This window comes from Megascapheus bottae, chromosome 5 (assembly GCF_031878675.1).
Source record: "Megascapheus bottae isolate mThoBot1 chromosome 5, mThoBot2.hap1, whole genome shotgun sequence".
Lineage (NCBI taxonomy): Eukaryota > Metazoa > Chordata > Mammalia > Rodentia > Geomyidae > Megascapheus > Megascapheus bottae.
The window spans coordinates 2779756-2806351 of record NC_143513.1 but is presented as its reverse complement, the minus strand read 5'-3'; the positions used below and the strand labels follow the sequence as shown (position 1 = coordinate 2806351).

Sequence of the window (26596 nt, the reverse complement as noted above, 5' to 3'; positions counted from 1 at the left end):
TGGTTTGTTTCAGGGCAGCTCTGTCTGCATCTGTCTCTCCTGAGTACCTTGGATTACAGCTCTGAGCTACCAGTACCCAGCCTAAGGAATGGTTGTGTTGCTCAGGGTATGGAGACCCTCCAGGCCTTCCAGATATAGCCTGTTAATTAGCTTCATTGCAGCATATGGAACAACTTCAATGTGCTCAGAGCTTCATTGGAAGTTGAGACAAATGCTAACCCAGCCTGGTGGCCTTTAGCAGCGCTGCCATGAAGTTTGAACTTGCTTGGAGCCAGTGGCATCTGTGGGCTGTAGAGCTGAGCCTGCCCACGGTGGGATGAGATTGCCAGTCAGGCACTCAACATGGGTAGTCCATGTGCTAGAAGTAGGCAGAACTAGACACCAAAGTCAAAGCAGCCAGCATGCAGCAAACCAAAATATAATGTTCAGAGCCTCCCTGCTTCTTCATTAGCCTCATGGCAGGAAGCTACAGACTCAGATGAGAAGGGGTGCTGTGACCCTGGGTCACTGGCTCCTTGGGTGCCCCAAGACCCCTTGGGACACACAGGTTCCTGGCACACTTTGCTCCTTGGGGAGTCTACCACAGCCCGGTTAGAATTTACCACACTCTCAGAGAGGACACCTCAGCCATTCTGTGTGGTCTTTTCCACACCCTGGTTTCACCCACGCAGGCATGAGTTCCCTTGGCAGGGCTGCTGGGAATCAGGTACGGTATACGGACACTTTCTGCACAGGCCAGCAGTCCTCCTGATAACCCTGCCGGCACCCTGCTGCTGTCTACAAGGCTGCCCTTCCTCACTTCACCAAACCCCCGTGTCACAGCTCCCAGATCCACACGCTGCATTCACCCTGTGGATGTGCCAGCTTTGGAGATGGGGTCACCAGGGACGTACAGGGGTCTTTCATGGGGGCAGCGCCTGAGCCAGGGTGGCTGGGGACACAGATGGAAGGATGGCCAGATGGCAGTCACAGGGAGAAGAAGAGTCCAAGAGAGAAACCTCAGGAAGAACGAGGCCCGCTGACCCTTGACCATGGACTAGGAGGAGCACGCGTTGTGAAACCGTCTCTCACCTCCCCACACCCATCTCTTGTGGACAGCAACTATAACAAATGCCACAGATTAGTTGTAACAAATTCAGCAGATAACTGAGCCAGCTGAGGTGCCAAGTCTTGCGATCCCAGAGTTGTCACCCGTGGAGCTGCATTGAGAATGGGAAGGATAGAGATTTCGCTACAGAACCCATGAGGAAAAGCTGGAGGAGTGTGTTTTAAGTCCCACTGCAGAGTTGCACTCATTCTCTCCAGGTGCAGGGAGGCACCGGAGGGAGCCTGTTCCTGGTCAGTGTGGATGGCTGCTGGCGGGGTTGTTTGCTGGTTCTCCTAATGTCTGAGTAAACCCATCAAGTACCATACAGATAGATAGTGGTCAGCAATAGTAGATGGATTGTTTATATCACACTGCTGGTAACCATAAGAGCCAGAAGTTCCTGTTAGGGACTTGCTCTTGTCACTTGTCAACTTGTCAGTAGACTAGGCTCTGTGGTGGCTCCCACCACCGATGCCAGCTTCTTGGGAGGGAGGCAGATATTGGGAGAACCAGGGTTTGAGGCTAACCTGGGCAAAAGTGAGACACCCTCTCCCTATCTTCACCACGAAGCTGAACACAGTGGTCCAGGCCTGTGACAGCAGCTGCGCAGGTGGAAGGGGGAGGGCTGTGTCCAGGCTGGCTGGGACAAGAACATATCTGAAAAAGAATAAAGCTAAAGGTGTGGGGAGATGTCCAAGCTGTACCATCATCCCACTTGGGGGTTGTCTGAAGCAGGAGACTAGGAGTTGTCGGGGTGGGGGGTACAGGAGGGCCAGTGGGAGGAATATGTTTAGTGGGGACTCAGTTTTGCAAGGGTCCTGTAGCTGTTGGTTAGGGTGTCTGGACAGCGATGTGGGTGGACTTCACACCGTGTAATTAAGAATGGCCATGCTGCTGCTTCTCAGTTGTATTTGTTCTGTTGTAGAAAGCAGTGACAGTAGACATGTAACTTGCTCCTTTCCAAAGTCAGCTGCCCAGCGGGCCTTGAGGTCTTGTCTTCCTTAGAACTAGAACTGAATCACAGGCTTCTCCCATGCAACTGTGTGGTAAGGTCCTGAAGAGGGCCTGGCTTTGTGTCCATCTCCGAGGGTGTAACTGCCTTGGGAAACACTCACTCTGAAAGGAACATCTTTTCAGGGTCTCCACATTAAAATTCGCTGCACACCCCCATATAAATGTGCGGTGAGGGGCGCGGGGGGACGGGGTGTTTTCCTGCCAGTTTGTTGAATCAAAGCCCGGGTCTATAAATGGGACATCTCCAAAGAATCAGAGGACACAGGGCCCCATCCAGAGTGAACTTTGCTCTGCATTTTTTCGGCTTCCTTCTGTGTTGCTGGTGAAAGGAAAGGCGGTGGCCTAGTTTGGGGGATGCTGTCCACACATGGAAACGAATGGCACTCCATGGTGGCAGGGCTTGCTTTGAGAGGACAGAGGCAGCTTATCATGTGATATGGACCTTAGGACTTAGGGGGAAACAAAAGGCTCAAGCTGCACCAAGCTAGTGGCTCACGCCTGTCATCCCACTGAGATCTGAGGATCCAGGTCCAAAGCCAGCCGAAGTAGGGAAGTCCCGGAGATTCTTTATCTTCAGCTAATCACCTAGAAAGCTAGAAGCAGAGCTGTAACTCAGGTTGTAGAGCACTAGTCTTGAATAAAACACGCTCAGGGACAGTGCCCGGCACACTCCCGCCCCCAGCACATGCGCATACACCAAGAAAATGGGCATTGATCCACTTACAGATGGCTGCTCCTGAGTATATAGAGAGTTAATAGGATGGAGATGCAGGACTTTGCTTCTCATCAAGAAATATGCTTGGGCCAGCCATGGTGAACCCCACCTCAGGAGTGATAGTGGGAGGATCAAAGTTCAAGGCTAGCTTGAACATGGGGACAAAAAGTTGGCAGGAGGTCATCTCAATAAACAAGCTAGCTAGAATACTTATCTGTAGTCCCATCTACTGTGGGAGGTAGATGAGAAGATCACGGTCCCGAGCTGGTGTGGGCACAAAACCTAAGATCATATCTAATAAAATTTAACCAAAATACAAAGAACTGGGGTTAGGGAGTCAAGTGGTGAGTGTAAGGCCCTGAGTTCAAGCTCCACTACTGATCAGGAGAAAAGTGAAGGCTGAGGAAGCACACACAGAGCTTCAGGATCTCCCATGGATTAATTCTCATTAGGTTTGGCTGTCTACCCATTTCACCCCCCCCCCTTCCAGAAAAATCGCCTAAATTCCTTTTTGTCATAGATAACAGAAGAATGATAAACGAAAGACATTCTTCTCTACCCCCCTCCATGGGGGCCAGGATGTTGTTCTTTATATTGCTCAAGGCTAGGGCTCTGCTCCTTGAGCTGAAATACTACTTCTGACTTCTTTCTGTGGTTAATGGAAGATAAGAGTCTCACAGATATTTCCTGCCCAGGCTGGCTTCAAATCATGATCCTCAGGTCTCAGCTTCTTGGGTAGCTAGGATTATAGGCTGGAGCCACTGGCACCTGTCTCTAAAAACATTCTTTTAAAAAAGTTATTACTACGATCAAACATCCATACACAATGATGAGGTTTTTGTTGTTGTTGTTTCATTTCTTTTTCTTTTTTTTGGGGGGGGGTGCAGTACTAGATTTGAATTCAGGGCCTCGGACCTATGTGGCTTGCTCACATGTCTGGTGCTCTACTGTTGGAGTCATTTCTCCAGCCCCTAGTGTTTAGACCTAGAGAGACCCCAGAAATCCTCTGTCTGACCCCAGCAAATGGGGTTCTGGAATTGAAGAGGAGGTTCTGGAAGGCAAGGAGGTGTCTTGGCCCTGGGGCTTGTGCCAAGGAGCCCAGACTGGGATTCAGAGATCAGCTGTCTGCTTGGTGGCCCCAAAACCCATACCAGGAAACAGCATGGGGGAGGAAGGCAAAGGATTTTTTGATGTATAATTCAAGAGGCAAGGAAGGAGGCAGATAGATGATAGATCAGATACATGATCTGAAATATGTGAAAGACAGAAGGTAAATAAGATGGTTAGCTGTAGGTAAAAGACAAATGATGAACCAGGCTGGCGGCTTACACCTGTAAACCTAGCTGAGATCTGAGGATCGTGGCTCAAAGCCACCCCTGGCAAGATAATCTGTGATACTCTTATCTCCAATTAACTGTCAAAAAGCCAAAAGTGGAGGTTTGGCTCAAGCGGTAGAGCACTAGTCTTGAGCACCGAAAGCAGAAGGACAGTGTCTGGGCCCTGAGTTCCAGCCTCAGTACCAGCACTTCCCTTCTTCCTCCATAAACAAACAAAAAAATGACAGGTCATAGATAGTAAATATATGATATATCCATCCGTATTGATGAAAGATAGATGATAGCTATAGATGGAAGACTGCTAGAAATTGAAAGCCATGAAAGGTAAATTGAGAGATGAGAGAGCTTGTGTTTAAAAGGCTGTTTTGATAATACCTGCATATTTATGAGCCATAGATTGAAAATGACAGCGCGTGCGCACGTGTGTGCGTGCGTGTGTGTGTGTGTGTGTGTGTGTGTGTGTGTGTGTGTTCATGTTCTGGTCCTGGGGCTTGAACTCAGGGCCTGGCACTGTCCTTCATCGTTTTTGCTCAAAGCTAGTGTTCTTCCACTTGAGCTACGACTCCATTTCCAGCTTTTCTGTTAGTTAAATGGAGGTAAGAGTCTCACAGACTTTCTTCCCTGGACTGCTTTCTAACTGTAATCCTCAGATCTCAGCCTCCTGAGTAGCTGGAATGACAGCTATCAGCTCCCAGCTGAGAATGACTTTTCAAGTAGTTATCTAACAAATTCTTTTTACCTGGACAGGAAATTCTAATACTGACCTCTGCTAAATATATTTCATTTTTCACTGAAGATATAAACGATTTGAAGGCAATTTGTCATTTTTGCCTAATATATGTATAAGAAATAATTTTTATGCCTCGGTAAAGTGTTTTTGTTGTTGTTTTTGTTTTTAATTAAGACAGGAAAGTGTTTTAAATATCACTGGGCCTAAATTTTTGTTTGGGAAGTTGTGTAGGTTTCTGCATCTCCAGGGATAGAGTTTGATGTCTCTAAGTCACTCAGGAATTTTCATGTGTGGCAGGTCCCTGTGTTTAGATTTTGGGGCTCCAGCCCGGCTCGCAGCCCTGTCAGGGTCACCATTTCCTCTGGTGACTTGCTCAGGAGCCACCAGTGGACAGAGAGGAGGGACCAGCTTCCCACAGAGCCTTCCTCCCACGGCTTGAAAGAAAGCACAAAAATAGATCATTTGGAAGGAAGCCGGTGACCCTCTCACCCTTGTATCTGGTAAAGGAAGTGGAGGAAGTGGGAGCAGAGGGGAGGGCAGGGCAGGCATTCCTGAGATCCCAGGGGAACTGTGAGTACCCCAGCCCCAGTTCCAGCCCAGCTCAGAGGGGCTGCCAGACAGAGCCCAGCACCTCTGCTGGGCATTGCATCTCCAGCCCACAGAGTGCCAGGATACCCTTCGCTTCAAAGAAATCTTAGAAGTGAAATGGGATTGGGTTTCCGAATACCAGTTGTGTGGTACCACCTCTGGGCTTGGGTAGCCCAGTGGTAAGATGATAGTGACAAGTGGGATCAGAAGTGATCCTGTGTCCGGAAGGTGCCAAGAAGCTCTCCCACCCAGGGCCCATCCTCTGTGGGGGACTTCGGGTCAGACTTTCGACGGCAGCAACCCATCTTACAGAGTGTGCCTTTAGAAGGAAGGTGCCTGGCCCCCAGGCTTTTGTGTAGTAACTCTAAGGAGCCATGGTCCCCTCTGCGTTGGCCCTGTGTCCCCTGCTGTTTGGAGGAGATAAGGCCGCTTACTGCATTTTCGCTTGAAAGTGACAGTGGTGTAATGGCTTTTGGACATTAGAGGTCACAGCTGTGCTTCTTTCCCTCCAGTCATTCCTGAGCTTCTGCCAGAGGTCTGCTCAGCCTATCTGCTCTGCTCACTTTGCACATCTTCTATCCCTACCTGTACAAGTATAAGCCACAGCCTAGTAGCCCTGCCTTGCCTGCTCCATCTGCAGCCTGGGCAGAAGGGCTCAAGGATTGCTGAACATACCAGTTCTGGGAGTAAAGTTTGCACTTCCCATGCCTGTGGGGTGCTGTCCTCTGCTCTCCATTCCCAACAGACACTGGATCCAACCTGTTCCCCACCCTCTCCTCGCCTGGGAGTTAGAGATGCACCCCCCCTTGCTGTGGGGCAGTGGGGTGTCAGATTCCCATGCTCTGCGAAGTGGGGTGACCCACTGTCATCTCCCTTGCTGCCTACAACCCAGTGGGGTTGCATAGTAACTATTGACAGGAACAAGTTGCCAGCACCCCACTTTTCTATGAATTCTCTGGTCCAGCTAGCACACAATTGATTGCTATGGTATTGGGCCGTGTATAGGTTGCGTTTACCGACTTGCATGGTGTGAGCACAGGCCCGGTTTGGGGCTCTGCAGATAGAGTAGAAGCAGCAGCCAGGCCCCTCTGCACTGAGGGCCAGGCAGAAACAGGGGACCTGGTGCTTTTGTCTTCTTCCCCTAAAGGGTTAAAGTCCTGACTGTGGGCCAGGAACAGAGAGAACCACACAGCCCCAGTGCCTGCCCCAGTGCTGGTGCTAACAGAACCATAAACAAAGCCACTTTCATGAGAAGTGCTGTGCTTGCCGATTTCTGGGCCAAACAGGGTGATAATTGGAACAAAGTGGGATTTCATTCTTTGCGGGCCTCCTCTCATTTGGTGGACATCTCTGGCTTGCCATGTGAATGTGTTCTGGGCTCCCGAGTCCAGGCATGGCTTCCTCTGATCTCTGTGGCCCTGGAGCTCAATTTAAAAAAAAAAAAAAAAAAAAAATTCAGGGACTGAGGTCCTCTGGACCTCTGGCCAGTTTGGGGAGGAGCTGCTAAGTGTCTGACTTCACCTGCCTGGCCTGCTCTGCCTCACCACCGGTGCCTGAGACTAGAGTGATGAACAGCTATTGTGGTTCGAAGCCAGAGGTAGCCAATTTACCTGCTCTCCAGGGCACAATGCTTTCAACTTTCCCTCCCTACCCTCTAAGCTAGCTGCTGCTCACTTGGCTCATTCGTTCAGTCATTTAGTCAGTCATTACCTGCCTGATACCACATGCCTACGAGAGTGGGTGCTGAAAACGCAGCAGTGAATGGTGAGGCAGCTTCTGTCCCTGAGCCTGTGTGATAGTATTCATCAAAAGGCCACCTAGCCTGTCCTTCCTGCTTCTTCCTAGAAGCCTTCTAGTGCCTTTCCAGGAAGAAAAGAATCGTCCTAAAGATTCTGATCTTTTCTGAGTCTCTCTGAGGCCCATAGGAGGCTGTGTCATCTCAGATTCTCATCCTCCACAATGGCAAGAAATACTGGTTCCCCCCCCTCCTCCCCTGTATGTTTTTCCTTCTTTTTCTACCTTCCCATGGATCCAAACCGTGTATGAAGAGTTCATGTTCAGAAAATAAATACAGACTGACTGAGGATGTGGCTCAAGAGGCCCTGAATTCCATCCCCTGTAAAGCTGAGAAAAGGGTCAAATATGAAAGAAAACAAATCCTACAGAGCACGGTTTGAAATACTGTATATTTTTGTTTTTCTACCCCAGTGCCATGGGAAGAATGAACAATGAGCTTGGAAGACAGTTATCTAATTCATCATTTAGTTTAAAATGCTCATTGTGGTCTCTCTGGGAGGGGATGATCAAATTATTGTAAGAAAACCTCAGCCAGGCACCAGTGGCTTACACCTGTAGTCCTAGCTGAGATCTTAGGTCTGAGGATTGATGTTCAAAGCCAGCCCGGGCAGGAAAGTCCATGTCTTCAACTAACCACCAAAAAAAGCTGGAAGTAGAGCTCACCTGATGCCCAGGCTCTGAGTTCAAGCCCCAGGACCGACACCCAATAAATGCACTTGATGTCAGCAGGAAACGGACATACTGCTCTAACCAAACCAAGTGTGACCAGGGATGGTCACAGGGTGTTTCCCTGGTGTATTCATTCATTCATGCATTCACTTATTCAGCAGAGGTAACATGAGGGCCTGTGGAGTGTCACAGCTCCATAGTCCCAGGAAGCCTGAAACACCAAAGCTGTTTCTTACAGCTCATGGTGAAGGTTGAACTTGGGCACCCTGGATCACATAGTCTTCGCTTTTGGCTTTTTCCTGCAGAGCCACGAGGCTGCCGGGACATTCTCAGCCACTCTGTGGGGATGTCAGACAGTCCTGTTGGACCCAAAGCCACCATGCTCCGGGCTGACATGCCTGCTACACCCAGCTTTCAGCAGGCGTTCACATCTTCGTGCACGATTTCAAGCAATGGCCCTGGCCAGAGAAGAGAGAGGTAGGACAATGGCCTCAAAGCAAAAGGGGAAGAAGAAGAGAAACAAGATTCTGGATCAATGCCCAGAAGGGGTGTCTCTGCCCAGAGCAGGGGTGGCCCTGAGCGGGCAGGGAACAGATGTTCCCAGCTGCTCAGGGGACATGGGATTTATAGGAAGTATGGGAAACCCAGTGGCAGAGAGCTTGGTTGCTAGAATGGAAAATAAGACAGAAGTGTCCTGCAGGGGCCCACAGTAGAAAATGGCACGTGGAGGGGGGAGGCACTAGCTAGAGTCGAAGTAAATTCCTTTAAGTGTATTCCTGGGCACTTGGTTTTCTGTTTCCCACCCCTAATTCTTTTCTCCTTTCTCATTACAATGAAGCAGATCTTCCTAAGGACTTACTTGATTATTTACTTGCTAATTGGAATATGTATGTATCCTGTGGGTCTGATTCTTACCTGTCTTTCTGTATTCCTAAATGGGTGGTCATTTCCAGTTCAGTTGTCCACCCGCATCTGCAGAGAAGATGGTGAGGCCATGAGCCTCAGTTGATGCCTAAAGCCATGAATAGAACCAAATCCCAGGGTCTAAGAGTGTAGCCTAGTGGTAGAGTGCTTGCCTAGCATGTGTGAAGCCCTGAGTTCAATTCCACATACACAGAAAAGGCCTGAAGTGGTGCTGTGACTCAAGTGTTAAAGTGCTAGCCTTGAGAAAACTCAAGGACAGTGCCTAGATCTTGAGTTCAAGCCCCAGACTGGCCAAAAAATGAACCAAAATCCCATATCAGCTACGGTTTCTCCTGTGCTTCTGTGACAAACTTCACACAGAAAGTATTTGATGGCTTGTTCTTGCCATATCAGTGTCACAGCCCCAGTGACTCGTAGGGACATTGGATAGCAGATGTGGATAGGAAGGTGTAAGACTTCCTTACAGTACTCAGAATGGCATGTGATTTGAAACTTGCTTCTGCAATATCCCACTTAATATTTTTAGACCATAGTTTAGCCTTAGGTAAATACAACAGATACCAACAAGGTCGGTTGGTGATGTTGAGGTGTTTTAACATAGCTCGCGACATCTAATGGCTGTTTGGCTTTGTCTTTCAAACAGCCTGCCTGCTGCAGAATGCCAGTGGGTGGAGAGCAGCCCCAAAGCGACTGTAGCCCTGCTGGGGGGCCGCCGGCCCTCAGGAAGCCCCCTGGGTACCAGTGAGTTCTCCAGCCCTGGCAAGGACTCTCCAGGACCAGGACGGCCCTCCTTCACGTCACCATTGCCCCAGCCCTCGATGCACAGCCATGAGCTGTCCACAGCCGAGCCCCAGGATGCCTTGCTCCCCCCAGGGAGCCAGGCCTTCCTAGGCCTCAGCGCTGCCCCCGTGGGAGGCGGCCTTCTGCCCCGTGAGGACCCAGAGGCTTTGCTGGCCAGTTGCCACGGGACATCACCAGCCCCCGGCGCCCCTCTGGCCTCGTCAGGGCCTGCAGACGGTGGCTTCCTGCCCCACAGCTTCCTCACTGTGTCCCCTGGACGCAGCAGCCACCACAACCCAGGCCTGCAGGGTCAGGGGGTGACCCTACCCGGGCAGCCACCTCTCCCGGAGAAGAAGCGGGCCTCGGAGGGGGACCGCTCTTTGGGCTCAGTCTCCCCCTCCTCCAGTGGCTTCTCCAGCCCCCACAGCGGAAGCACCATCAGCATTCCCTTCCCAAATGTCCTCCCAGACCTGTCCAAGTCTTCCGAAGTGGCCTCGCCTTTGCCAGGTATGTGCTGCCCTTGCTGTTTGTTCACTTGGGAGGAAGAGGTCTGGGGTTGCAGTATGAGCTGGCCTGCGTGCTTGCGTTCATGGATCAGGGGTCTTACAAGCGGCTCAGCCATATTTCTGACCCAAAGCCAGACCTGCTCACAATACTTCCCACCTTATTACTATTATAAAGGCAATGTGCAATTACCTTTCATAAGGTAATTTCGTAAGGATGTGTCAGGTAAAGAGAACACCTGCCATTGTCTGCCTGCTTCATCTCAGTGGAAGAGGAACGCCTGTTCTCCTTTTCTTTTTCCTTTGCCTTGCAAACAGACTTTTTAGAATTACTTTTGTTTTCAAATTAAATAGATTTATCCAGAATTTAGTTGTGTGAAGAGTTGGTCCGACATACTAGTCAGACAACCAGCAGCCACCTTTGGATGTATTTAGAAGTGTGCTGGCATGGTGCTTGGTGGCAAAGCACTTGCCTAGCAAGGGCATCATGCTGAGTTCACTTCCCCAGTACCAAGAAAGAAAAGACAAAAACAACAACAACAAAAGTTCAAAGTGCATCCAAGGGCCGGGAGGTTAGCCTGGTGGTAGAGTGTTTGCCTAGCACACATGAAGACCTAGGTTTGATTCTTCAGTACCACATACATAGAAAAGGCTGGAAGTGGTGCTGTGGCTCAAGTGGGTAGCCTTGAGAAAGCCAAGGACAGTGCTCAGGCCCTGAGGTCAAGGCTAGGACTGGCAAAGAAAAAAAAAGTGCATCCAAGCTCTATGTTGTCTAGAAAACCCATGACTGACTGTCTCTCGAACCCATCAGGTAGAGTCTTCCTTCCTTTATCTTGGCATGGGATTTGGACTTGCCAGGTCCTTACAGGCAGCAGATTCCAGACACACTTCTGTCATAATCACTTTTTAACTTTTTGCTTTAATAGACAGTCCAAATGATAAACTTGTAATGGTGAAGTTTGTTCAAGACACTTCCAAGTTCTGGTACAAGGCGGATATTTCAAGGGAACAAGGTAGGTTGGAAGATGCGGGGACTCCTGGGACCTCTCCTGTGCTGGGCAGGGCGCAGGCACTTTGGATTGAAGGGTCTTCTAGTGGAACTGGAAAGGATGGGGGGGGTTAAGGTGTGGGTGAAGCAGAACCATACCCTCCCCACAGTGCATCTCTGGGTAAGTGCCTTGACCTTGAGGCTTACAGGAAAGACTCCCACTCATGAGGCATTAATGAGGAATGGCATCAGCCATGTACAGGGTGCAAACACTGGCTGATTCCACCACCAGGTCACCAGCAAGGCCTGCTCACGGCTGCCTGCTGGGGAGGGCAGACACACCACCCTTGTCACCATCTTGGATGGGGACCAGGGTCAGGAAGGAGAGAAGAGAAGAATGCCCTCCTTTCACTGCTCTGCTGGAGAAAGTGAGAGATCCCTTAGTTTTCTGAACACTTGGGTTGGTTCCCATTGGGAAGCATTTACTATCTGTTGGACTTAACTAGTGCAAAAATAGACAGAGTATCTGTCTTCCTGATTCAGCCTCTAGACAGTTTTTAAAGATTGAAGCTACTGCTGTCTTTAATGTTTTTTAAACTGATACCGGATACCCCTACAGTCTATGAGGATGATTATAATGAATGTACCCAAGGTAGCCATTAGCTTTCTTACCTTGCCAAATAGTCTTCGTGACATCACGGACAGTTTTGAGCAGTGAGGTCCTTGTGTCACTTTATTTTCCTTTATTTAAAACCAGCATGCTCAGTGGGGGGATAACAGGCCATTTCCAGCCTGGTGACTAGTGCTTGAGTTTACAAATGCCTGTAACTCCACCCTCTGCCTAAGAAGCTGCCGATCTTTCATTTGCTCATTGGATGCTGCTTGGGGCAGAGGGCGGAGCTCTGGTCCAAGGATAGAGGCGACCCTTAGAGGGTTTGGTGTGGGAAGATCACAGCTGTGTCTATGGCAACTAGGAGTCAGATAGGACCCTGGGGAGTGGAGGGGAAGCCAAGGGAAGCTGCTTTGTGGGTACTAAATGGGGTGAGTAGTTTGCAGCTGTGGTCAACAGCTACCCCACCTGGCTGGTCTGTGCCTGAGTGTCTCAAGGTCAGAAGAAAGTCATTGCATTCTGCTTACGTTTATGCCTCAGGAATGCCTGTGAAGATGAACCGTGAAGTGGCTGAAAAATCCACTGTTCAGCCTTTTCTTTGAAATTCTGCCACCCGGGTATAGAGATAATGGAAATTACGAGAATGTGTGTCTCTTCCCATGAGCTTAATGAAGCTCATATTTTTCATGGAAGAGAAAGGAAAGGAGAACAGCAGTCTATAGCCTTTCCTTTCCCTCAGTTGGCCTTTGTGAAAATCTACTTACCAAGTTTAAAGGCTCCCTGCTTCGGGGGACTTGAACCCTCTTAGCCACCTGCCCAGCTTCATGATGTGTTCTAGAAGGTTCTGTGTGTACCTGGCTATTTGTTAACACTGGTCTTCTGGATTATGGTGGTGAGCTGGGCTAGCAAACAGACTGGGGAGAGAACCCTGAGCCTGCCTCCTACATGCAGAGTCCAGAGCGATGGTTGCAGCTGGGAACTCTGGTAGATGAACAAGAAATGGCACCCCATCGCTATAGTGAAATACCTCAGGCAGTTAACATATGAAGAAAGGTTTATTTTGTCTTTTGGTTTTGGAGTTTCTGCTCCAAGATCATATTTGTCCCACAACTGGCATGGGTGGCCCACCACCAAGTGAATGTGTAGCAAAGTGCTTGTGTTGTGGCCTTGAAGAGCTCACTCCAAGATCTAACACCTCCCGACAGGCCCACCCCTTAAGGTTTCCAGCACTTTCATTGGCCAGCTCTGGGGACCAATCCTTTGCCACCGTGGCCTTTGGAGAATATTTAATATGCAAAGAATGGCATCTTTGTTTGCCTGACCTTTAGCATTCATTCTGGAACGACTTGTTCTCATCGAAAGTGCCCAGTGTGTACATTAGGCAGTGATTTTTCCAATTCTCTAGAACATAACTTCCTCCTAGTTTTAGAGTAATATTCTACTGGGTATGCCAGCTTCTCCGATTGTCACAGGGAAAACCCTAGGCTTCTTTGATTTTTCTTATGCTATTTGCTTCTCCTGGAAAATAACATTTTAGGAATTGAAAAAGGACAGAAAAGAACATTAAGAGTCAGGTGTGGTAATGCAAGTCTATAATCCCAGCTGCTAGAGAAGTGCGCATATGAGGATCAGAGTCCCAGACAAAAAGTGTGAAATGAAAGCCTACCTGAAAAAAAAATGCCTAAAGCAAAAAGGGCTAAGGACTTGGCTCAGTGGGTAGAGTGCATGCTTGCCTAGCAAGTATGAGCCCCAAGTTCAAATGCCAGCACTATCAAAAGTAAAAGGCAAGGAACGGAACCGTGTTTTGTTGCCTGTTACCGTCCCAAGATTAACTTGTGATGATCTTGAAAGGTGAACATAGAAACACTTGCACAGAAAAGAGAAAGGAGAAAGTAAAATAGAAATGACAATAACCAGTTCCGATGGTGCTGTCTCAGTACATTGCTTCTTGGGCTGTCTGTGGTGTGTTCACTGTGCTTTGTACAGAATCAAATCCAGTGTGTGTGTGTGTGTGTGTGTGTGTGTGTGTGTGTGTGTGTGTGTGTGTGTGTGTGTGAGAGAGAGAGAGAGAGAGAGAGAGAGACAGACAGACAGACAGACAGACAGACAGACAGAGACAGAGAGCGGAAGAGAGCACTGAAACCTTTGCTTTGTAAAAGTTCATTCATTCATCATGACCAGTCCAGTCCTGGGAGTGGACATCCCTGCCCAGGTGGTCGACTTCATCCGTTGTGGCACTGGAATTCAAGCCAATGAGTGTCAGAGATGCCCAGCTGTATTCCAGTCACAGACGGAGCTTTGCCAGGGACCCTAGTGGGTGACTTTCCTTATCTACCCAGCGTGTTTCATAGTCTTGTCCTCCATCCCCTCCAGCCATTGCCATGCTGAAGGACAAAGAGCCTGGCTCATTCATCGTGAGGGACAGCCACTCCTTCCGGGGAGCCTATGGGCTGGCCATGAAGGTAGCCACGCCCCCTCCCTCTGTCCTGCAGCTCAACAAGAAAGGTAAGGGCCCCTAGGTGGTGGATGGGTCCAGTTGGTGGGCTGGGGATAAGCTAGTAAGTGAATAACAGCTGTGCTCACAGATTTTTGGGATTTTTTTTTTGTATTGCTTATATTTTTAGGTGTATTTTCCAAAATAGTTTCCTTGTCCAAGGAAGAACGTTAGGTTTATAAATCTGTTGTTTGCGGTGGGTGGGTAATTCACTTCTCTGTTCAAAAAAATCATTGGTCAACAGCCCCATCCACCTCCCCAGCCCCTGCTCCCCTAGGACCATCCAGGGTTCTTCCTGAGAGGTTTTCCACTGGTGGCTTCCGTACAGACACATGGCTACTTACTTCCCTTCTTATTCTAGTACTTGATATGTGCTTCTTGAATATAATCCCAATAGAGTATTTTCAGATCAGTTAAGATGGTGGCTCACTCCTGTAATTTTAGCCACTCACTGGGTAGAGACTGAAAGGATCATGATTCAGCACCATTTCTGCCCAAAAGTTCTCGAGCCCCCCTCCCCCCTTCCATCTTAACCAATGTAGGGACATAGTGCTGCATGCCTGTCACCACAGCCAGGCCCAAAGGAACACGGAGAAAAGACCCAGGGGATCCTGTGGTAGGAATCTTGCCTAGCTGATGCAGAGCCTTGAGTTCAAACCCTAGTGCTCAAAATGAAAACAAACAAAAAACAGTAGTGCAAGAACACAAAGCCTAGAGTCCTGAGCTGATCAGTTCCGGGTAGGGTATAAGGACTGTGTGAGCCTCCCAGCCTTCTGCTCCTGCACCAACGCTTGTGAGCCTCTTACTTTTCCTTTTTACTGCGTGCGCGAGCGCTCTCTCTCTCTCTCTCTCTCTCTCTCTCTCTCTCTCTCTCTCTCTCTCTCTCTCTCTCTCTCTCTCTCTCTCTCTCTCCTTCCCTTCCTCTGTGTGTGTGTGTCAGTTGTGGGACTTGAACTCTGGGCCTGGGCACTGTCTCTGAGCTCTTCATCTCAAGGCTATAGCTCTACCACTTGAGCCACAGCACCATTTCCAGTTTTCTGATGGTTAATTGGAGATAAGAGTCTCACAGGTTTTTTTTGTGCCTAGAGCTGGCTTTGAACCGTGATCCTCAAAGCTCAGCCTCCTGAGGAACTAGGATTTCAGGCATGAGCCACGGGTACCCAGCTCTACTTTTCCTTTTCTGAAGCTATTTTTGGTCTTGAAGTAGAGCACCATTCATAAAGATGTATAAAAGCTTTATGAGTTTTAATTTATAAGCCTTCAAAGCAAGCAACATGGCTAGTTACATGTGACTAATTCTGAAGTGAGCACTTGTAATTGCAGCCCGGGAGAGCAAACCCTCCTGGAAGTTCCCTACCAATCCCCACACCCCTTCCAGCCCTGGCAGGATCTTCCTCATTATTTTAGGAAACTTCAGAAACCGCCAGACTTGGCTCCTTGGCGCCCTTCAAGCTGTCCCAGGGCCCCTGGGTGCACTGGGATCAGACTATGAGCAGTGGCATCTTCTCTGGCTTGCTCTGGACTCTCCCTGCCCCAGCTGTTCCCACCCCTTCCCCTAACACCTGGTGCCTGGCAATGGGAAGGTATTTGGTGGACTCATGAGTTTTTTCCCTCCTCTCCTCTCTCCTTCCTTCTTCCTTCTTCTCTCTCTTTCTTTTTCTAGTACTGAGGCTCAAACTCCAGACCTTGGTCTCTTACTCTCCTTTTTTTGCTCAAGGCTGACACTCTTCCATATGACCCAGAGTTCCACATATGCTTTTTGTGTGTGTATGTGGTTCCCCCCCCCCCTTTCCTTAATTGGTGATTAACAGTCTCAGGGACTTTTCTGCCCAGGGTGGCTTCAGACCTTGATCCTCAGGTCTCAGCCTCTGAGTCGTTAGGATTATAGGTGTGAGCCATCAATGTGGGCTATAAAAGCATTTCTTTTACTTCTCTTCACAGCTGCAGACTTAGCTAATGAACTTGTCCGGCACTTTTTGATTGAGTGCACCCCGAAAGGCGTGCGATTGAAAGGCTGCTCCAACGAGCCGTATTTCGGTGAGTCCCCCAAGTCGCTCTTGATACCTTGAGCATCACTTTGTTCCACCTACCTCTGCTGGCCCACCCAAGAGTTACAATTTACATTTTGGGGTTCTCTCAGCTGGTTCCCAGAGCTGAGCACCCTTACATCTGAAACACTGCTTTTAAGATAACTGGGGGAGCCAGCAGTTCTTCAAAGGCTTGTTAAGCCAAACAGCACCACATCAAGACTAGAAACCATGAGTGTACCAACAAGGTGACCCCAAACCCAGGCACATGGAAGAGCACAGAGCCTCACCAGGCCTGGCGCCTTTCCTTCCCAGGCAGGGCAGAGGCACCCAGCCTAGAGAATAGGCACCCAGCCTAGAGAATAGGCACCCATCGTCCTAGTTAGCAAAGCCCTGAGCTCTACTGAGCAGGGATCATGTATTCAATCAAAGTCAAATTGGCCCAGTGAGCCAGCCTAAGGGCTCACACCTGTGATCCTAACCACTCAGGAGACAGAGATCTGAGGATCATGGTTTGAAGTCAGACTGCCCCCCCCCCCAAAAAAAAGGACATGAAACTCTGATTTCAAATTAGCCAGCAAAAAGCCAGAAGTAGAAATGTGGCTCAGGTAGTAGAGCCCCAGCTTTGAGCAAAGCTAAGTGAGAGCACAGGACCTTGAGTTCAAGACCTAAGACTGGTATACACACACACACACACACACACACACACACACACACACACACACACACACACACACACACACACACGCACGCACGCACGCAGAGTTGGAGTCATCTCCCTCTCACCTCTCCTGCATTTGGAGAGCACACCACCCAGAAGAGGTGACTGACCCTGTTCACCTCTGTTCCCTTTGCAGGCAGCCTGACAGCCTTGGTGTGTCAGCACTCCATCACGCCCTTGGCCTTGCCCTGCAAGCTGCTTATTCCAGAGAGAGGTAGGAGGGGCCACTGGGAGGTGTTGGGCTAGTTGTTACCTTCTGACATTTACTCTTGAGTTATAAACCCCAAGAGAGCCGTAGAGCTCCCCTGAACCGAGGAGAATGTGAATGTTAATGATGGGTCCACTATTATGTTTGTTTGGAAACATTTGTAATCATTTAAAAAAAAAAAGTAAAACAGACAGCAGAATATATCATTAGTGATCTGACTCCAGGGCTCAACTTTCCAAAACTAACTTAATTTCATATAAAGATAATTTTATGTAAAAATGATCCAAGTAAAAATATGGGTAAGCCAGGTGCCAGTGGCTCATGGCTGTAATCCTACCTGCTCAGGAGGCTGAGATCTGAGGGTCGCAGTTCAAAGCCAGCCCTGGCTTGAAAATCCATGAGACTCTTTATCTCCAATTAACCACTAGAAAACCAGAAGTGGTGCTGTGGCTCAAGTGATAATAGTGCTGGCCTTGAGCTGAAGAGCTCAGAGACAGCACTCATGCCCCAAGTTCATGCCCCATGAGTGAGAAACAAATAAATAAAAGTCAGGTAGTGGTGGTTCACACATGTAATTCTAGCTACTCAGGAGGTTGAAATCTGAAGATGAAGGGTTGAAGCCAGCTCAGGAAGGAAGGAAAGGCTGGCTGTAATACTCTTACCACCAGTTAACCCGCAAAAGTCCAGAAGTGGAAGTGTGACTCAAATGGTAGAGCATTAACCTGGAGGGAAAAAGCCAGACAAGAACACAAGGCCCTGAGTACAAGCCCCACAATGTAGTGTACAACTGTGATTTGCCTTTAAAAGTTGACTTCTCATATTCATGAATTCAGAGATCATATTTCAGTTTCTAAATTCTCTTCACTTGGTTCAGATTGAAATCAGTTTTTCTGAGCATCTCTTTGTCCTGAAGAGAAACTTCATTCTGCAAAGCCATTTCAGGTTGCCATGTGGGACTTCTAGTTTTTCTTGAGGACTCATATTTGTGTTTTCTTGCCCCTTCCTGCAGACCCATTAGAAGACATGGCAGAGAATTCTCCCCAGACTGCAGCCAATTCAGCAGCTGAGCTGTTAAAGCAGGGGGCAGGTCAGTGGACGCTGCTTCCTTTCCTATTTCCTGGTGACTGGGCAGAGTCAGGCATTTAGGGACACACCTTCCACGTGCACCTTCTTTATTCAAGTTTCCTCTGGACTGTGAAGGAAGTTTCCTTTTATAGAAGCTTGCTCAGAGCTGGTGGGGTGCATTTGTCAGGGGACGGGCCTAGGGCATCACAGCCTGGAAACTTTAGTTTAGGACCAGACCAAATTCAGCAGAATAGTGGCGAGTCCTGGATTTAGCTTGGGGCTCCATGGGGGAAGCGCAGTAAGACAGGATGTGGTGACCTATCTTGCCAGCTGTGAAAGTAAAAAAACGTTCTCAAGATGTGTGACTCAACTATCAGAAGTGAGTCACTGTGGGCCGCAGGCTGCCCTGGGCCTGGCGAGAGCCACCCCCTCCAGCTCTCTGCAGAGACCAGGCCGCTTTGTGGGCATGTTCTTGAAAGATTGTACACTTCGCTTGGTGGTGGTGGTGGAGGGAGGGCCCTTGCAAAGGAGGTCTTTACACAGGTGGATACAGAAATGATGAAGTATTCCTGGTTCCGGTGAAAGTTTGGATCAGAAATACTTCCATGTTGTATTACATATCTGTACACTACTTTATAATCACAAAGTCTATGATAAGGTATAATAAGCTGTATTTCCTTATTTTCTTTGTGCCAGTACTGAGGCTTGAACCTAAGGGCCTCCCCCTCCCCCTGCTATCCCTCCCCCCCTCCCTCACCTTCTCCGGCAGTCCTGGAACTTACAGCCTGGGCACTATCCCTGAGCCTTTTTTCTCAAGACTAGCACTGTACCACTTGAGCCACAGCATCACTTCCTGCTTTTTCTGTGTATGTAAGTACCAAGGAATTGAACCCATGGCTTCGTGCATGCTAGGCAAGCACTCTACCACTAAGCCACTTTCCTAGCCCCTAAACTGCACTCAGGATCGGGACTTTAGGACAGAAAGTCCTGAAATCACCAAGTCCAATAGCCTTACTGGCCATAGAAGCCAAGACTCAGAAATCATAGCAGTGAGACAGCCCATATACGAGAATCAGCTTAATCCTACTGGCTTTAATCCCTTGTCATTTGATACTGAGGAGACCAAGAATGACTGATCCATTCTTTATAACAATTTCTCTTTGTGTTTTAAGCTTCAGTTTTTAATTTTTTCTTGTGTTGAAGGAATATAGGATAATTCTAAAAAAAAATACTTTCACCTGACATCTAAGATTTCTTGTAAATACTATGGGATTTTTGTGTTGTGCTTGGTTCTTTTTTTGTTTTTTGCATAATGCTGGGAGTTGAACACAGAGCCTCACATTTCTCCCAGCTGGTGCTTCTACCACTTTTCTTAGTGATTATATAGTGATCTGTCATGTAATTTAACTCTTCCTGCTTGTCATTCCATTTGTCTCTGGCTTTTTCTTTTTCCTCATTCTACATCCTTGTCTTGAGGTAAATTGCCAGAAACGAAATTACAATGGCCCGAGACTTGCTTCCACACTGTGAAGTCGTCCCCCTACTTCCCAGAACTCCTTACTGTGAGCCTGGTGGATACAGAAATCCAGAGGTAGAGGGGTGGTTCAAGGGATAGAGCACCAGCTTGAGCAGAAAACCTAAAGGATAGTGCCCAGTCCCTGAGTCCAAATCCTAGTCCAGCGCGCGCGCGCGCAGCGCGCACGGACACACACACACACTCTCTCCCTCTCTCTCTCCCTCTCCCTCTCTCCCTCTCTCCCCCTCTCTCTCCCCCTCTCCCTCTCTCTCTCTCTCACCCTCTCTCTCTCTCTCTTCTCTCTCTCTCTTCTCTCTCTCTCTCTCTCTCTCTCTCTCTCTCTCCTCTCTCCCTCTCTCCCTCTCTCCCTCTCTCCTCTCTCCCTCTCATCCCTCTCTCTCTCTCTCTCTCCTCTCTTCCCTCTCTCCCTCTCTCTCCCTGTTCGTGATAGCGGTGTCAAAATTCTCTTTCTCTATCTTGTTTCTCTCCAGATTGTCTTGTATAGAATCCACAGGTAGAATATTTATCCTCCTAAAATCTGCTCTCTATTTAGCTGGCTTTTATGTACACACATACTTTCTATTTTATAGTTCTCTTCATAGAGCCTCTTGATTCTGCTTTTCCAATTAACCTGTGAGCCATTTTTTCCCCCACGTTGCTATATAATTTTCCTGGTTGCTGTTTGCTGGTCGCTTGGTATTTCCCCCAGAGAACAAATGGAAACTTCTCTTCTTTTTGGACAGAGTCTCTCTCCAGTGTTTGCCCTGTATAATGGCGGGGTGGTCCCAGCAGCCTCTTATAAGTTTACTTATATCATTGGCTGTGACATATTTTCCTTTTCATTCTTCTCAGAACTTGGACCTGCAGGTTAGTTTAGGCATTTCAGATCCTCTTGGTAAGTTTGGCCACATTACCAGCTAAAATTTGGCCCCAGTGACACCGGCATTTTGTGAAAGCTGTCTGTGGGTATAGTCCCAGGGGAGGAGACATTTCCCATCTTTGGCCATGCAAGGCCTTGTTTCTTGCAGAGAGCAAGTATCTTTTGAATTGGGAAAGTGACTTCACCCACACCTCAAATTCCATGTTAGCTACTGTGCTTACTTCAGAAGGTCGGTGGGCTAAAAGAGACAATGGGCTAGGTGTAATCCTAGTTATACAGGAGGCTGAGATCTGAGGATCTCCATTTGAAGCCAGTGGAATTAACCAGCAAAATACTGGAGGTGGAGACATTGCTCAAGCTGTAGAGTAACCACCATGAGAGAAAAAAAAATACAAAAACAAAGGAGAGTGTGAGGTCCTGAGTTTAAGCCCCAGTACTGGTAGATCTATCTACAGACAGACGTATCTACCTGAGATTCTGATGGGCATCCCACATCTGCAGCCTGCATCACCTCTTACCACCTGGGGTGAGGAGTTTTTTTGGAATCTACCACTCGCTACCTCCCTGAGAAGATTCTGGAACAGCTCCCTCTCCACCTTGCCAATGGAGCAAATACCATTGGTCATTACTGTCCATGTCATCAGACTTGGGGACCAGCGATGCCTGCTGTGAAACACACTTAGCCTGGGTCACCTGTGCAGGCTTCTCACAAGCCCATCGTCCACAGGTCCACCTCCACCATGTGTCAGTACAGCCTGTGGCGGCTGTCCTGGTCATCATAGCCGACACACCCTCTCTTCTCCCCTTGTCTTACAGCCTGCAATGTGTGGTACTTGAACTCTGTGGAGATGGAGTCCCTCACCGGCCACCAGGCTGTCCAGAAGGCCCTGAGCATGACCCTGGCCCAAGAGCCAGCCCCGGTATCCACAGTAGTACACTTCAAAGTGTCCAGCCAGGGCATCACGCTGACGGACAATCAGAGGAAGTGAGTTCTGAGAAGGAGCTGGAGGGTGGGGGGGGGGGAGGGAGGGGTCCTGGTCCTGGGCCGGGCTAGTAAGTCATGCATTGCTTTAGGGGGAAGGAAGCACGTTTGGGCAAGTTTTGTCATACTCCTTCAGCTGATAAGACAGGACCCAGGGACAACAAGTCTTGGGCTTAGCTGGTTGACTCGGAGTTCTGTGCTCCCTCTGACAAGTTCTTCCCCTCTGTGGTGCTTCATCTCTCACATTTACCCTAGAGTACCTGGGGATGGGTACAGGTGGCTCACACCTGTGATCCTCATGCTTGTGAGGCCGACATCTGAGAATTCCCATTTCAAAGCAGGCTGGGCAGGAAAGTCCAGGAGGCTCTTATTTCCAATTAACTACTCAAACTGGAAGTAGAACTGTGGCTCAAAAGTGGAAGAGAACCAGCCTTGAGTGGAAAAAGCTGACACAGCACCCAGGCTTTGAGTTCAAGCCCCAGTACTTGAACCAAGGAAAAAACATACACATACACATAAAACACACACACACACACACACCACACAAAACAAACAAACAAACAAACAAAAACAAGGAAATCTAGGAATTCAGCAACACAAACCAAGAGGAAAGGGCAAGTGTCAGGCCTGCTGTGGCCTCATGAGATGGGTTGAGGCCCTCACACGACCTCTCCCTGTATTGGTGTGTTGTGAGAGGGGCAGGCTGTCTCATGAAGTTGTCTTCATAGGCCAGGAGACTGAAGCTGGAGTAGTTTGGGGGCCCAGATGCCTCTCTGTGCCCTTGTCTCCCCTGGAATTTCTCAGGGCTCTTTGATGCCTCCCACGTGCTATGTGGCTGGCGTGTCCTATTGATAGTTTCCCAAGCACATAGCTTGCCTTTCTCCCTGAAGGACAAAGTGAAACTAGCAAATGGTTTCTACCCCACCTATCTTCATCTGTGGGTAAAGGGGGAACTCTGCTAACACATCCCCCCATCCCCAGCACCATGGTGACAGGAGTGTCCCTCTCTTCATGTACCCCCACAGGCTCTTCTTCCGGAGACATTACCCTGTAAGCAGTGTGATTTTCTGTGCTTTGGACCCACAAGATCGGAAGTAAGAAACTTGCATCATTTTGATTGAGACAAGCACTTCATGTTACCTTTTGAATTTAAAAGTAATCTCACTCTTTTTCATTCTCCAGATGGATCAAAGATGGTCCTTCCTCCAAGTAAGTCACAGCCTTTATTTTTCATTTATTCTCTCTGTGTAGAATTACAGTCCAAAGATGGATTTGATTCTAACTTTTTTTTAAAGAATTTATTAACATTGATTTTTACATCATATTTCAAATGATGTGTTTAACAAACAAGTATTCAAGAAGGGAATGTCTGTATACAATCACTGGCACTTAGTTTTTAGAATATAATCAAAGTTAGGCTAAGGGTTTGTATATCATAGCTACATATTAATCTATGTAATAAAACAATATGTCTATAGAGTCATAGGTTTTTATGTCTATGTAGTTGTGTTTATATTTCCAGTACCATGTCCATAGCATTGGGTATGCAAATATTGAGTCCTCACTCTAGTACTATTTGGATGTAATAGCCACATATTAAGGATACCATGTGCCCTTTGTTCCTTTGGCCTTGACTTGTCTCATTCAGCATGATTTGCTCTAGATTCATCCACTTCCCTGCAAATGCCATTAGGTTCCAACTTTTTAGAAAGGATTTCCTATAAGAAAACCACTGAGGCAGATCAGTAAGATGTTTGCTTGAAAATACAAACAGACCAGGAGATGGTGGCTCACTTCTATAATCCTAGCTACTCAGTTAGGCTGAGATCTGAGTGAGGATCACAGTTCAAAGCCAGCCTGGGCAGAATAATCCATGAGACTCTAATGAACTTTAAAAAGTCAAAAGTGGACCAAGTGGTAAGAGCACATATCCTGGAGCAAAAGAGCTCAGGGACAGTGCTCAGGCCTTGAGTTTAAGTCCCAAGATTGGTACTAGATAGATAGTCTGGATAGGGTAAGCTGGAACATGTATAGGGAGACAGATCCCTTGTCCTTTCTAGCCAGGTGGGAGTTTGCAGGGAGTGATGCTCAGAGTTAAGAGGAATCAAGGATGAGATAGCACAGATTGAAGTGTGTTTTCTTCATACGTTATTCTGCGAGGTGCCTTTGGGTGGGCAGAGAGACAGAGGCTGTGTCTGCAGTTCTGTCCTCTGCCCAGTTTTAATGACAATACTGTTCACCTCGGGCCTCCTTCCCTAAGATCCTTTCCCAGACTCCCTAGTTAGTGTAGTGAGTGCTGGTACCCTCCCCTGAGCTCCGAAGGACCATGTCTCCAGCACCCTAAGGCCTCTGTCTGTGAGGAACGTGGGGTTTCATCTGCCTGGAATTTGCGGTGTCAGTGGCTTGACCCTTCCATAATGTGGAACTGCTAAGTTGCAATAAAAAGCTCCATCCGCCCTTTTAAATTTCTTTTCTGGGAAAAAAACCAGATCATTAGCAGATTTTTTTTTTTTTGAGAATGATCTTGGTTGTGCTAAGCCGAAGACTTGTAGAAGCCTATTAAGGCGATATAGCTCCTGTTCTTAGAGAAATAACTAGAGGCACTGTTTGTTTAGACAACTTCCTTAACTAGATGGCCAAAGAGGCCTAGGAGATATGAGAAGGAGTCTTGACCTGTTTCTCTCTGGTCCCCGTGGGTGGGATGGCCAAGGCAGGCTGGGCTGAGACCTCTGTGTCACCTCCCAAGTCCAGAGGGCCCTGGCAGTAGGAACCTGGGTTTCCCTCATGTCCACTGAAGCTCAGGGGTGCTGTGGGTGGATTATACTATAATGAGCCTGGGTAGGGGCTATAGTTTGTTCTCCTCAGCTACAGCTTCTCCTCTGCAGCCTGGGTTTCTCACCTGTTCTGTCCACAAGGGCTGGAAGTCAGATATGTGGAGAGGCATTTAAGCGTGCTTGGCTCGTGGTACAATTTCAATACGTGATGGTTGATATTGCTCCAGACAGCCCCACTGGAGGCTTGAGGAGGCCATGTCCTGCGTGCAGGCCTGGTCCCCTAGCTTGAGCTTTTCCTTTTACATACAGGCATGATCCCCCTAACCTGAGCTTTCCCTCCTGCAGAGTCTTCGGATTTGTGGCCCGGAAGCAGGGCAGTGCCACAGACAATGTGTGCCACCTGTTCGCAGAACATGACCCTGAGCAGCCAGCCAGTGCCATTGTCACTTTTGTGTCAAAGGTCATGATCGGCTCCCCAAAGAAGATCTGAGAGCCCCTCCTAGCCCAGACTCCCCACCAGTGGCCTCTTGACATGTTCACGAACGCTGTGGGGTGGGGCATGGCCCTCATATTATAGCATACCGACAGTAATCCTGACATTCTTGGCCTGGCAGAGAATCTGCCCACTCTACAAAGACAAGAACAGTATCAGCAAGGATTGACCTTTCTCTGGAAGGACCGCCTTGTCTGCCACTTCTCTGAAAAGCACTTTGGAACAAAAGGAGATGGGCCCAGGGGTTCCTCGCCTGGAAGCCAGGGGAGAGCAGGGCTGTTTGTGAGGAGCAGGGAAGGCGAGGTGCCCTGTGTTCTGGCACACCAGCATCAGGTACCGAATCCACGCAGCAGGAGCCATTCTGCCCATTGACACCTAAGGCTGGAATCTCCCTTCCAGTGATCTGATGATGCTGATGAAACGGAGAAAGGGATGCATGTTTGAAGAAGGTTTGAGCAGGTCAGGCTCTTCCAGAAATGGAGGGCCTTGGACTAGGGGACAGTGATGAGCTGCTGGATGGGGCGGTGGGGCCCCTGGCATGGAGGAGTGTGCGGAGACTCCACTCTCCGTGGGGAACACTCTGATAGAGTGCCGGACTGGAGAGAGCCTGGAAGGATCCTGAGAGGAGAGAGAAGATGGAAGCCAAAAATGCCATTTCTATATAATTTATATTTTACTTATGCCAAATTATTTATACGGTTTGCCATTGTTTGGCTGACGTACCAGTGTGATGTGACAGCAGCTGAGCTGCATGTTCAGGATGTTTGTCACCTTGTGCCCCCCCCAACCCCTGGCCTAGAAGATAAACAGTGATTTGGGGGTGACACCTGAAAGCCCCCTACTTTCGGTACTCCAGACAGGTGGCTTTGCCCTCCGGCAGCCCAGCCTGTGCTTTGTACATTAACATATTTTTTTTTCAGGCTGCATGCCTCTAGCACTGGGAATGTTGGGGTGAGTCCTTGCCCCGCCTGCAATCCCGGCTGGGGTCATGGGCAGGCCTAAGTGACTTTTGTAAGATGTTACCTTGCTGCTCCTGGCAGCACCTGCACCCTCCCTTCCTGTGTCACGTGACACTTGAGGGGAATGAAAGAGCAGGAATGAATGGGATTGAATCCCAGTCTTCCAGGCTCTGCTCGGTGACACCCCTCTGTGTCATCTCAGCCACAGAATCAGGCCTGATAGTGATAGTTCATGCTTGGGTACATTTTCCCAATAGCCATCTTGCAGCTCTCTGAGGTTTGGGAGCCACCGCACTTGTCAGAGTTGAGAGATGGAGTCAGGCCCCAGGGAGACAAAACTGCAGGCTCCTTCCCTCCCAACCCATTGCGGTGGATGGGAGCTTCAGTTGCCGCCCCATTATGACCCATGTTGAAATTCCTATTCTTGCCAGCGTTCAGAAGGCCGCTGTGGGCACAGGTCTCACAGCTCTGGTTAGCCAGATAGGCTTGGGAAGTATGCCCGACAGGCTCTCTGTCATGTGCAGAGGAGCAAGGTGCAAGTTCAGGTCGAGTTGGAAGCAATCAGTCATGTTGGATGTTGTAGGTGAGTGAGTGAGTGTGTGAGTGAGTGTGTGAGTGAGTGTGTTTGTTAACTGGAGGATCTCTCCATTTTTTAAGCTCCTATTTGATGCACCAAACGCCAAGTGCCTCATTTCTGTGCCAAATGTTTGCCTTGGTCTTCCCAGCCCACCTTGT

At 48.6% G+C, this 26596-nt stretch overlaps 1 protein-coding gene across 5 annotated transcripts in view; it reads left to right on the top strand.

Annotated features, from left to right (window-relative positions):
• Tns3 (tensin 3) overlaps positions 1–26108 on the top strand; it is a 208695-nt gene extending 182587 nt beyond the window's left edge. For all 5 annotated transcript variants that reach the window (XM_090332534.1, XM_090332532.1, XM_090332533.1 and 2 more), the window contains 11 exons: positions 8243–8414; positions 9505–10148; positions 11071–11157; positions 14116–14247; positions 16178–16273; positions 17121–17198; positions 18202–18279; positions 21470–21638; positions 22661–22729; positions 22818–22844; positions 24755–26108. In XM_090332534.1, the coding sequence (XP_090188660.1) occupies positions 8243–8414; positions 9505–10148; positions 11071–11157; positions 14116–14247; positions 16178–16273; positions 17121–17198; positions 18202–18279; positions 21470–21638; positions 22661–22729; positions 22818–22844; positions 24755–24899 (1697 nt within the window). In that variant the 3' untranslated portion in view covers positions 24900–26108. The remainder of the gene's footprint in view (positions 1–8242; positions 8415–9504; positions 10149–11070; positions 11158–14115; positions 14248–16177; positions 16274–17120; positions 17199–18201; positions 18280–21469; positions 21639–22660; positions 22730–22817; positions 22845–24754) is intronic.
• The last annotated feature ends 488 nt before the right edge of the window (positions 26109–26596 follow it).